The sequence below is a fragment of the Oncorhynchus kisutch genome, linkage group LG29, assembly GCF_002021735.2.
Source record: "Oncorhynchus kisutch isolate 150728-3 linkage group LG29, Okis_V2, whole genome shotgun sequence".
NCBI classification, from domain to species: Eukaryota; Metazoa; Chordata; class Actinopteri; order Salmoniformes; family Salmonidae; genus Oncorhynchus; species Oncorhynchus kisutch.
Genome location: NC_034202.2, coordinates 31,847,727 through 31,859,739, shown reverse-complemented (window position 1 = coordinate 31,859,739; position 12,013 = coordinate 31,847,727). Strand labels below are relative to the sequence as shown.

The 12,013-nt window shown below is 43.0% G+C and overlaps 1 protein-coding gene across 3 annotated transcripts in view; it reads left to right on the top strand.

The window, feature by feature from the left end:
• LOC109873884 (leucine-rich repeat and calponin homology domain-containing protein 2-like) overlaps positions 1-11,484 on the top strand; it is a 90,088-nt gene extending 78,604 nt beyond the window's left edge. For all 3 annotated transcript variants that reach the window (XM_031809223.1, XM_031809222.1, XM_031809221.1), the window contains 3 exons: positions 4,334-4,471; positions 4,617-4,694; positions 5,052-11,484. In XM_031809223.1, coding sequence (XP_031665083.1) covers positions 4,334-4,471; positions 4,617-4,694; positions 5,052-5,171 — 336 coding nt within the window. In that variant the 3' untranslated portion in view covers positions 5,172-11,484. The remainder of the gene's footprint in view (positions 1-4,333; positions 4,472-4,616; positions 4,695-5,051) is intronic.
• Positions 11,485-12,013: the final 529 nt, after the last annotated feature.

Below are 12,013 nucleotides of genomic sequence, written 5' to 3'. Positions count from 1 at the left end.
CTGTATATAGCCTCCACATTGACTCTGTTCCAGTACCCCCTATATATAGCCTCCACATTGACTCTGTACCTGTACCTCCTGTATATAGCCTCCACATTGACTCTGTACCTGTACCCCCTGTATATAGCCTCCACATTGACTCTGTACCTGTACCCCCTGTATATAGCCTCCACATTGACTCTGTTCCAGTACCCCCTGTATATAGCCTCCACATTGACTCTGTACCTGTACCTCCTGTATATAGCCTCCACATTGACTCGTTACCTGTACCCCCTGTATATAGCCTCCACATTGACTCTGTACCTGTACCCCCTGTATATAGCCTCCACATTGACTCTGTACCTGTACCCCCTGTATATAGCCCCCACATTGACTCTGTACCTGTACCTCCTGTATATAGCCTCCACATCGACTCTGTACCTGTACCCCCTGTATATAGCCTCCACATTGACTCTGTACCTGTACCCCCTGTATATAGCCTCCACATTGACTCTGTACCTGTACCCCCTGTATATAGCCTCCACATTGACTCTGTACCTGTACCTCCTGTATATAGCCTCCACATTGACTCTGTACCTGTACTCCCTGTATATAGCCTCCACATTGACTCTGTACCTGTACCTCCTGTATATAGCCTCCACATTGACTATGTACCTGTACCTCCTGTATATAGCCTCCACATCGACTCTGTACCGGTACCCCCTGTATATAGCCTCCACATTGACTCTGTACCGGTACCCCCTGTATATAGCCTCCACATTGACTCTGTACCTGTACCCCCTGTATATAGCCTCCACATTGACTCTGTACCTGTACCCCCTGTATATAGCCTCCACATTGACTCTGTTCCAGTACCCCCTATATATAGCCTCCACATTGACTCTGTACCTGTACCTCCTGTATATAGCCTCCACATTGACTCTGTACCTGTACCCCCTGTATATAGCCTCCACATTGACTCTGTACCTGTACCCCCTGTATATAGCCTCCACATTGACTCTGTTCCAGTACCCCCTGTATATAGCCTCCACATTGACTCTGTACCTGTACCTCCTGTATATAGCCTCCACATTGACTCGTTACCTGTACCCCCTGTATATAGCCTCCACATTGACTCTGTACCTGTACCCCCTGTATATAGCCTCCACATTGACTCTGTACCTGTACCCCCTGTATATAGCCCCCACATTGACTCTGTACCTGTACCTCCTGTATATAGCCTCCACATCGACTCTGTACCTGTACCTCCTGTATATAGCCTCCACATCGACTCTGTACCTGTACCCCCTGTATATAGCCTCCACATTGACTCTGTACCGGTACCCCCTGTATATAGCCTCCACATTGACTCTGTACCTGTACCCCCTGTATATAGCCTCCACATTGACTCTGTACCTGTACCCCCTGTATATAGCCTCCACATTGACTCTGTACCAGTACCCCCTGTATATAGCCTCCACATTGACTCTGTACCTGTACCTCCTGTATATAGCCTCCACATTGACTCTGTACCTGTACCCCCTGTATATAGCCTCCACATTGACTCTGTACCTGTACCCCCTGTATATAGCCTCCACATTGACTCTGTACCTGTACCCCCTGTATATAGCCTCCACATTGACTCTGTACCTGTACCTCCTGTATATAGCCTCCACATCGACTCTGTACCTGTACCCCCTGTATATAGCCTCCACATTGACTCTGTACCTGTACCCCCTGTATATAGCCTCCACATTGACTCTGTACCTGTACCCCCTGTATATAGCCTCCACATTGACTCTGTACCTGTACCTCCTGTATTTAGCCTCCACATGGACTCTGTACCTGTACCTCCTGTATATAGCCTCCACATTGACTCTGTACCCGTACTCCCTGTATATAGCCTCCACATTGACTCTGTACCTGTACCCCCTGTATATAGCCTCCACATTGACTCTGTACCAGTACCCCCTGTATATAGCCTCCACATTGACTCTGTACCGTAACACCCTGTATATAGCCTCCACATTGACTCTGTACCTGTACCCCCTGTATATAGCCTCCACATTGACTCTGTACCTGTACTCCCTGTATATAGCCTCCACATTGACTCTGTACCTGTACTCCCTGTATATAACCTCCACATTGACTATGTACCGGTACCCCCTGTATATAGCCTCCACATTGACTCTGTACCTGTACTCCCTGTATATAGCCTCCACATTGACTATGTACCTGTACCCCCTGTATATAGCCTCCACATTGACTCTGTACCGTAACACCCTGTATATAGCCTCCACATTGACTCTGTACCTGTACCCCCTGTATATAGCCTCCACATTGACTCTGTACCTGTACCCCCTGTATATAGCCTCCACATTGACTCTGTACCTGTACCTCCTGTATATAGCCTCCACATTGACTCTGTACCTGTACTCCCTGTATATAGCCTCCACATTGACTCTGTACCTGTACTCCCTGTATATAGCCTCCACATTGACTCTGTACCTGTACTCCCTGTATATAGCCTCCACATTGACTATGTACCTGTACCTCCTGTATATAGCCTCCACATCGACTCTGTACCGGTACCCCCTGTATATAGCCTCCACATTGACTCTGTACCGGTACCCCCTGTATATAGCCTCCACATTGACTCTGTACCTGTACCCCCTGTATATAGCCTCCACATTGACTCTGTACCTGTACCCCCTGTATATAGCCTCCACATTGACTCTGTACCAGTACCCCCTGTATATAGCCTCCACATTGACTCTGTACCTGTACCTCCTGTATATAGCCTCCACATTGACTCTGTACCTGTACCCCCTGTATATAGCCTCCACATTGACTCTGTACCTGTACCCCCTGTATATAGCCTCCACATTGACTCTGTACCTGTACCCCCTGTATATAGCCTCCACATTGACTCTGTACCTGTACCTCCTGTATATAGCCTCCACATCGACTCTGTACCTGTACCCCCTGTATATAGCCTCCACATTGACTCTGTACCTGTACCCCCTGTATATAGCCTCCACATTGACTCTGTACCTGTACCCCCTGTATATAGCCTCCACATTCACTCTGTACCTGTACCTCCTGTATATAGCCTCCACATTGACTCTGTACCCGTACTCCCTGTATATAGCCTCCACATCGACTCTGTACTTGTACCCCCTGTATATAGCCTCCACATTGACTCTGTACCTGTACCCCCTGTATATAGCCTCCACATTGACTCTGTACCAGTACCCCCTGTATATAGCCTCCACATCGACTCTGTACCTGTACCCCCTGTATATAGCCTCCACATTGACTCTGTACCTGTACCCCCTGTATATAGCCTCCACATTGACTCTGTACCTGTACCCCCTGTATATAGCCTCCACATTGACTCTGTACCAGTACCCCCTGTATATAGCCTCCACATTGACTCTGTACCTGTACCCCCTGTATATAGCCTCCACATTGACTCTGTACCTAAGTAAGCATTTCACTGTAAGGTCTACACCTGTTGTATTTGGCGCATGTGACAAATAAAAATGAATTTGATTTGAAGGCTCCGTGCAGGATTTTGCCACAAGGTAACTCTCAATCCACAATATAGCAGGGGATGTAAAGCCATAACATATATCATTTTCCAGCAGCAGATTATGATCGATAATGTCAAAAGCTGCACAAAACAAAACATATTCCACAATCTTTTTATCAATTTCTCTCAGTCGACATTTGTGTCAGTGCCGTACATGTTGAATGCCCTTCCATTAAAGCATGCTGAAAATCGGTTGTCAATTTGTTTACTCTGAAATAACATTGTATGTGTTCAAACACAATTCTTCTCAAAAGTTTACTAAGGGTTGGTAACTGGCTGATTGGTCGGCTGTTTGAGCCTGTGAAGGGTGCTTTGCTATTCTTGGGGAGCGGAATTACATTTGCTTCCCTCCAGGCCTGAGGGCACATACTTTCCTTTAGGAAGATCCTCAGTCATTTTCCATCCAAGTTGTCAGGCCAAGGTGGCTTGTAATTGTTGGTAGACAACCACACTTTTTTCACCACTTCCACATTCACTTCACGGAATACAAAATTACAATGCCTGTCTTTCATAATTTGGTCAGTTATACATGGATGTGTAGGTTCAGAATTTGTTGTTGGCATGTCATGCCTAAGTCTGTAAGTCACTTTGGAAAGAAGTGTCTGCTATATTGTTAATATATATTATTTCCAAACACCTCCTATAGTGGACTGTTCATACATCTTACCTTAGTGGTTGCAATAGTTGTTGTACAATATTCCACAGTGATCTATTCTACAGGATCCATGTTGAGTGTGTTATTTCTGTGACTCCTCTCAGAACCTGGAGTCCAGACTAAAGGTCTTGCTGCCGGACGATGTCGGAGCTGCTCTGATGGATGGCGTTGTCCTGTGCCATCTGGCCAATCACATTCGTCCTCGGTCAGTGGCCAGCATCCATGTACCCTCCCCAGCAGTGGTAAGTACCTGTTGAAAACTTGTTGTTTTAAATCCCTAAGGCCCGAAGCAAACCACCTGCCAAGAAGAAAAAAAGAAATATAAGAAAATAAGGATAAAAAAATGACAAATATTCCATGTAACTTTTGACTAATTCTGTTCCACAGCCAAAGCTTAGCATGGCCAAGTGCCGCAGGAATGTGGAGAACTTCCTGGATGCCTGTAAGAAGCTGGGCGTGTCACAGGTAAACACACATCACCAAATCACCATGGTTTATCAGTCCTCTCAGTTACCAGCAAGAAATCTGATGCTCCTCTTTTCCCAGTTATGGCACTGTCCCTTATCAGGAGAAGATCTACAGAGAACCATTTGTAGATAAACTTCTGTCTGAGTCCTGAACCTAATGTGGAAACCTCAAGAGGATAGATTGAGCTTGGGTGCCACTGTTTTTGGTTGATACAACTGCCTTATTGTTGTCTTGCTGACAATGTATTTTAACAAAGAAACAGACTGGCATCCAAACGTCAATTCACTTGTACTGACCTGAAAGCGTTTTGAAAGGACCGGTGATGACTGTTGTGTTGTGTTTCTGCCCTGGCAGGACAAGCTGTGTTTACCCCACCATATCCTAGAGGAGCGTGGGCTGGTGAAGGTGGGTGTGACCGTGCAGGCTCTACTGGAGCTGCCGGCCTCCAAGCCCACCCAGCTGTCTGCTGTCTAACAGCAGCCTGGACACTGCCTCAACCCCCCACCCAGCCCAGTCCAGCCTTCCACAACCCAGCCCTTCACCCCACAGAGGAGGGGGCTTCCAGCCTGCTCCGCTCATCACCGGGGACCAGGGACCCCTTAGGGGGCGAGGGCTGGGGGCTGCAGGGAGTCCATTGCCAGCTGACTGAGCCAAGAGAGGGAGGGGTTAACTAAGATCCTCCCACCCTTCCTATATGATGTCAGCTGGGACCCGCCTCCCATCCATTGGATTGTTAGCTACTGTCATGTCCTCCCCCAGGGGACCCTACTGTACTGTGTGTGTAGCGTACCAGTGTGGCTGTCTGTGTGACCTGTGTGACCTGCACAGTGTGGACTTTATGAGAGCTGGTGAACCCAAAGCCAGATCAGAGGTCAGACTAAGGAATGAATCACAGTGAAGATGAAGACCTGTCTGTCCCCATGGTGATATTGATTGGCCCATGCTCAGACACTTTTGAACCTAGTGGTGCGAACACTGAATTCACTGGGTTTTCAACACTCAGTATTGAAGACATTGGTAGTGAAGTGATAGCAGATTTAAAGGCATGTGCTCACTCTTTCACTCAGAGAACTGAACTGCATGCTGGCCGAACCAGCCACACCACATCACTCAAGTGGTCCTGACACCCTGACTTTTCTTTTTAGAACAAATTAGTTTTCAAAGGGGATATATTTGTAAAGATCATTGTGTTATATCACAATATACCTATGATATCCCAGAGGTAAAGCTTGGGACATCCTAAGTGGTGCTTTACCTCAGAGGAGCCAGCAGTAGCCAAGCACAGGTATACACACTTCTTACAGTCTGCATTTGAGAATAATTATTGTACTACCAATAACAGTGCCATTCGAGGGAAGAATGCTAAGCTTACTTTTAAAAGCATGGTATCCATGATTCCGATTTTCTACTGCAGCACATCTGTGGTGAAGGGAGGCTGCTCTGAGGTACTTCAGATGTGGTATTAGTAGCTCACCCCTGTACGGTATACGAGAGAGCCATGCCACTGCCATCCCATGCTTTGATCATACCACGTGTGCTTATTTGAATAGGACTTGTTGAAAGCACATGGTTATTTAGTTTGGATATTGTACCATATACACTTATAATGCTGAGATTGTATCTTTTGGTAATTTGATGTAGTGAAACAGTTCTCTTTTAATGTTGACATATTTATTCTTTACATTTATAACTCGCTCCTCTAGTTGGATTCACAACTGCAAAACGTAAAGTAAGGAACAGAAATAATGAGGAAATCCCATAGATCATCGTTCATCACTCCAGTCCTCCAGTTCCCCAACAGTACATATATTTGTTGTAACCCTGGATCAACACACTTGATTCAATTTGTCAACTAATCAGCAAGCCCTCAATGAGTTGAATCAGGTGATTAGTCTGGGACTACAACAAAAATATGTACTGTTGAGGGTACTTGAGGACTGGAGTTGGGAAACACTGCCATAGATGAATCCGGACCACTGAACTAATTTAATCAGGAAAATGATTTATCTATTTATGTTTTCTATTTATATGCTTTGTTTGTTTGTTTTTCACCCCTGACGACCCCTTAAGTTATGTGACAGGAGTTTGCAGCTCCAAACTGGTGATATTTTCCTGCTTTAAGCTTTGGTGTTTGTTCTTGGCCCCAGTTGTCTCAAAAAGTCTGATTCAATTAACCTCACATTGCAGGAAATCTGAACAATTGTTCCAGATGCAGTTTCACTTAAAGGAGTTTCATTTTGTTTCTGTCAGTAAATGTAGACTTAGTATTGCACATACTTCAAATATGCTTTTGTGTGGTACAGGAACAATGGTATTTGTGTGGTACAGGAACAATGGTATTTGTGTGGTACAGGAACAATGGTATTTGTGTGGTACAGGAACAATGGTATTTTTGTCTGCAATGTCTGTTTGATTGAATCAGTGTTGCTCACTGATGAATATTTATACTGAACAAAAATATTAACACAACATGCAACAATGAGTTACAGTTCATATGAGGAAATCAGTCAATGGAAATAAATTCATTAGGCCCTAATCTATGATGCATCTGTTGGTCACCTTAAAAAGAAAAACCTTAAATAGAAAAAAAGTAGCAGTATGGATCAAAAAAACAGTTCGTATCTGGTGTGACCACCATTTGCCTAATGCAGCGTGACACATCTCCTTCACATAAAGTTGACCAGACTGTCTATTGTGGCCTGTGGAATGTTGTCCCATTTGCTGGATATTGGCGGGAACTGGAACACACTGTTGTAAATGTCGATCCAGTGCATCCCAAATATGCTCAATGGGTGACATGTCTGGTGAGTGTGAAGGCCATGGAAGAACTGGGACATTTTCAGCTTCCAGGATTTGTGTACAGATCCTTGCGACATGGGGCCATTTATTATCATGCTGAAACATGAGGTGATAGTGGCATATGAATGGCACGACTATGGGCTCTTGTCGCGGTATCTCTATGCATTCAAATGTGACCCACCACTTGGATTCAGTCCTATGTAGCAAAATTTGAAATTATGTTTTTGACATAGAAGTAGAGACACCGAGCTAGGAAATGGTATATCATACACAGCAGTTGAGGAACAGTGAGAAAATTATTCTGCTTTGAAAGTTGATAAACTTGTAACCCCATTTTTGAGGAAATGGTCTGTGAATATTTTTGGTACACCTACTGTAGGGGTCTTCTTTGACTACAACCATTTAGCATCATTAACACCCTCCTAAGCCTTAGCCCCACCCATCTCTATAAGGATTCACTGTGTAGTAAACAACCAAAGATTTCAAGACTAAAAGTGGTGAGTGTAGTAGCAAAAAGTAATAGTAGAAATAAACTATCTAGTCCTTGGCCTATATCCTAATCTGGCTTTGGTGCAGGTCATGTTGTTCTTCACATTACCATCTCTGGTAAACCCACACAATATCAAATAAAGCCTATGTTTATTTGTCACATGCACAGGATACAGAAGGTGTAAACGGTAGAGCGAAATGGTTACATCCATCGTGGAGTCTTTTGTTTAGACATGTAGCTAGCTAGCTAAACAATAAACCATAATCCAAATTATATTGCCGCGTTCAAAACAACTGGGAACTAAAAAACACTCAGACGGGGAAAAATCCAGTTGAATGGTCATCCAACTCGGGAATTCCAACTCTTGAACTCGGGCCTCTTTCTAGAGCTCCTGCACAGATCATACACGTAATGTTAGCTAGCGAGCCAGCTAACATTAGCTAGCGAGCCAGCTAACAGTATGCTTTAACTTGCATTGAAAATGACTTTCTGACAAAATTAGAAATGTATAATATCTGAAAATGTAGCTAGACATATACCCGTATACGTGGATGAACGCTTCTCCCTTTGTCATAGATGCTATGGTTGCGCTTAGTTTGAAGATGTAATCTGGAGGGAGGTGTTTTATACAACAGCCTTCTTTCTGTGTTCTCTTTTTGGACTCCCTACGCATTTGGCAATCATCTCTTTGATTCCACTGATTTCAAAACTCGGACAACTTCTTCCGTCACAATTACACCCTTTCTTCCCCACCTTTGTCATCAGAAGACTACACTGTCTGGTTCAATGGAAATGTTTTTACTGAAATCAGGGATTTCCTCAGTGTCTGATTCATTTTCAGAGTCAGAGAGTCAGCATGGCACGATCATCCTCCAGAAAGTAGTCTATCACAACATTTTCCCACTGAGCTTTGTTGATAGCGCTATTAACTTCAGGGCAGCAATGCTAAGAGCAGTCACAAAACCTTTTCGGTTCATGATATCTTTCAAAAAAAGCAGCGGTAGACAGGATTATCCACACATACTTATAGACAGAAGCATGCTACATGGCAGACCAATTCAAACTCATCTCTCGGCATGTCCAGCCCATCCATTATCTCAGCCAATCATGGCTAAAGGGAAAGTTCCTGTATTTTTCTGTGGCTAAACCAACTAGGCTCGTTATTTAAAAAAAAAAAATGTATTTACAGATTGCATACAAGTGGGTTATTAAGGCAAATGAATGTTCCAGAAGGCATTTCTGACAACAACAAAAAAACATTTTAGATTTTTTTGTAAATCCCTCACATGTGAAGTAGTGATGTGTGACAAGACATAGTTTCTTGAAACGGGCCACAAATTGCCATCAATAAAATGCAATTGTCCGTATCTTATGCCTGCCCATAGCCTAACCCATCCGCCACCATGGGGCACTCTGTTCACAATGTCAGCAAACCGCTTGCCCACACGACGCCATACACATGGTCTGCGGTTGGACGTACTGCCAAATTCTCTAAAACAACATTGGAGGTGACTTATGGTAGAGAAATGAACATTAAATTCTCTGGCAAGAGCTCTGGTGCACGCTCCCTCAAAATTGAGACATCTGTGGCATTGTGTTGTGTGACAAAACTGCACATTTTAGAGTTTCCTTTTATTGTCCCCAGCACAAGGTGCATCTATGTCATTCATGATCCTGCTGTTTAATCAGCTTCTTGATATGTCACACCTGTCAGGTGAATGGATTATCTTGACAAAGGAGAAATACTCACTAACAGGGATGTAAACAAATGTGTGCCCACTATTGGAGAGAAATAAGCTTTTTGTGCGTATGGAACATTTTCTGTGATCTTTTATTTCAGCTGATGAAACATGGGACCAACACTTTGCATGTTGAGTTTATATTTGTGTTCAGTGTACTTATGACACCTTCAAATGAGGGGACTAGATGCATAAAGTACTTTGCATTTCTAAACGGTAAAACCGATATGTATGAAAATACTTTCAAATAAAAGGTGAAATGATTTAATGTTGCCTCATATGATCCATTTTTATCTCCAATCCAAAATGCTTCAGTATAGAGCCAAATTATAGATTTGAGCTTCACTGCATTTATATTTGTGTTCCTCATACACAAACACACCTGCTCCAGTTTATGTTGCTGGTGTTTCTGTTGTGTCCACTCCCGTGTGGATGTCTGTTTTTTATGTAACTTTGTCAGTGAAACATATCTCTTATTAGTAGTGCCTGTACAACTCATGAATGTTATCACTGGTTTTTAATGTACCAAGTATTTTACTAATGACATGAAGCTGGAACTATATATAGTACATTACATGTCAAATATAGAACATTGCATTGTTTTAGTCAGCTTTGTGTCTGTCAATTGGAACATGCTTGGATCAATCAATCACATTTATTTATAAAGCCCTTTTTACATCAGCACAAAGTGCTTCTACAGAAATACACACTGAAATTTGAGCTGGCCACAGAACCCTGCTCTGACAGGTTTATGGGAATTAATCTCTGATGTATTTCAATTTCCTTTGTACAGTTTATGTTCTATGATGTGGTGATTGGTGGTTTCTGTAATGTATTAAGTTTTGTTGCCTCCCCTGCTTAGAAGGCCATTCACCTGTCTGTGACCGCCCACCATACCCTACTGCATTGACATCATCATAACCAGAGCTGTTGATGTCTCTGACTCAAAAACAGGTGACTGTGTTGCCATTTTGCTATCTCTATTCTCATTCCAGAAACATGTAACAACAGCCAACCCCCTGGTCTACTGACAAGTGCCAAGAAAATCTGGCAACACTTCAACAAGTGTTTTATAGGCATCAAGTAGCCAACTCATAGTCAATGTAAATGTGACAAAATGTCAATGTGACAAAACTCTACAAGTGGTTTTTGGGAGACAACAATCCCTTCTCTGAGCTTTTTTGATAACATATCCTGACACAAGACACAAACATGTACAATTGTTTATTGACAGAGCATATCAGCTATTGTTCCTTATCCTTTACATAAAACAACTGTCAAACAAGCCTTATACTTCTGTAAGCCTGATAGCAAATTAATTGGTCATTTTCTAGTGGTTTCCATGTCCGAACATTAGTACAAGCTTTGTGTCATGGTGTACTGTATGTGAGATAAACCCTGCAGCTATTTCCTGCCCCCCCCCCCCCCCCCCCCCCCCATCCAACCACATTACAAGGTCAGTCGGCTTTCCCAAGTCTCTCACATCTACATCGCTCATGCTGTTTTAAACTTTCAATCTTTGATTAAAAGACCATGAAGAATCATCTACACGTTATACTGCCGAGGAAACATTCTGATGTATTCTGTACATACAAGTTTTGTATTTTAAAGAAACTAAATGCATGCAATGATCCCAGATGACTGAAGCTCATATGTAAATATATATCCTCTATAAATTGTGGAGTGTTTCTCTTTTTATATAAAGGAAATAGAAACATTGTTTCAAGGGCAAAGGAAAATAAAGTGAAATTCTTTTGAACTTTAGAGTTTTTTCTTTGAAATAATTGTCTAACTATATTACAGTCATGCACACATACAGCACCAGTCAAAAGTTTGGACACAGCTACTCATTGAAGAGTTGTTCTTTATTTTTACCATTTGCTACATTGTATAATAATTGTGAACATATCAAAACTATGAAATAACACAATGGAATCCTTATAGTCACCAAAAAAAGTGTTAAACAAATCAAAATATATTTTTTATTTTCGATGATTCAAAGTATCCAGCCTTTTCCTTGATGACAGCTCTGCACACTTTGCATTCTCTGAACGAGCTTCACCTGGAATGCTTTTCCAACAGTCTTGAAGGAGTTCCCACATATACTGAGCATTTGTTGGCTGCTTTTCCCTCACTCTGCGGACCAACTCATCCCAAACCATCTCAACTGGGTTGAGGTCGGGTGATTGTGGAGGCCAGGTCATCTGATGCAGCAGTCAATCAATCTCCTTATTGGTAAAATAGCCCTTACACCGCCTGGAGGTGGGTTGGGTCATTGTCCTGTTGAA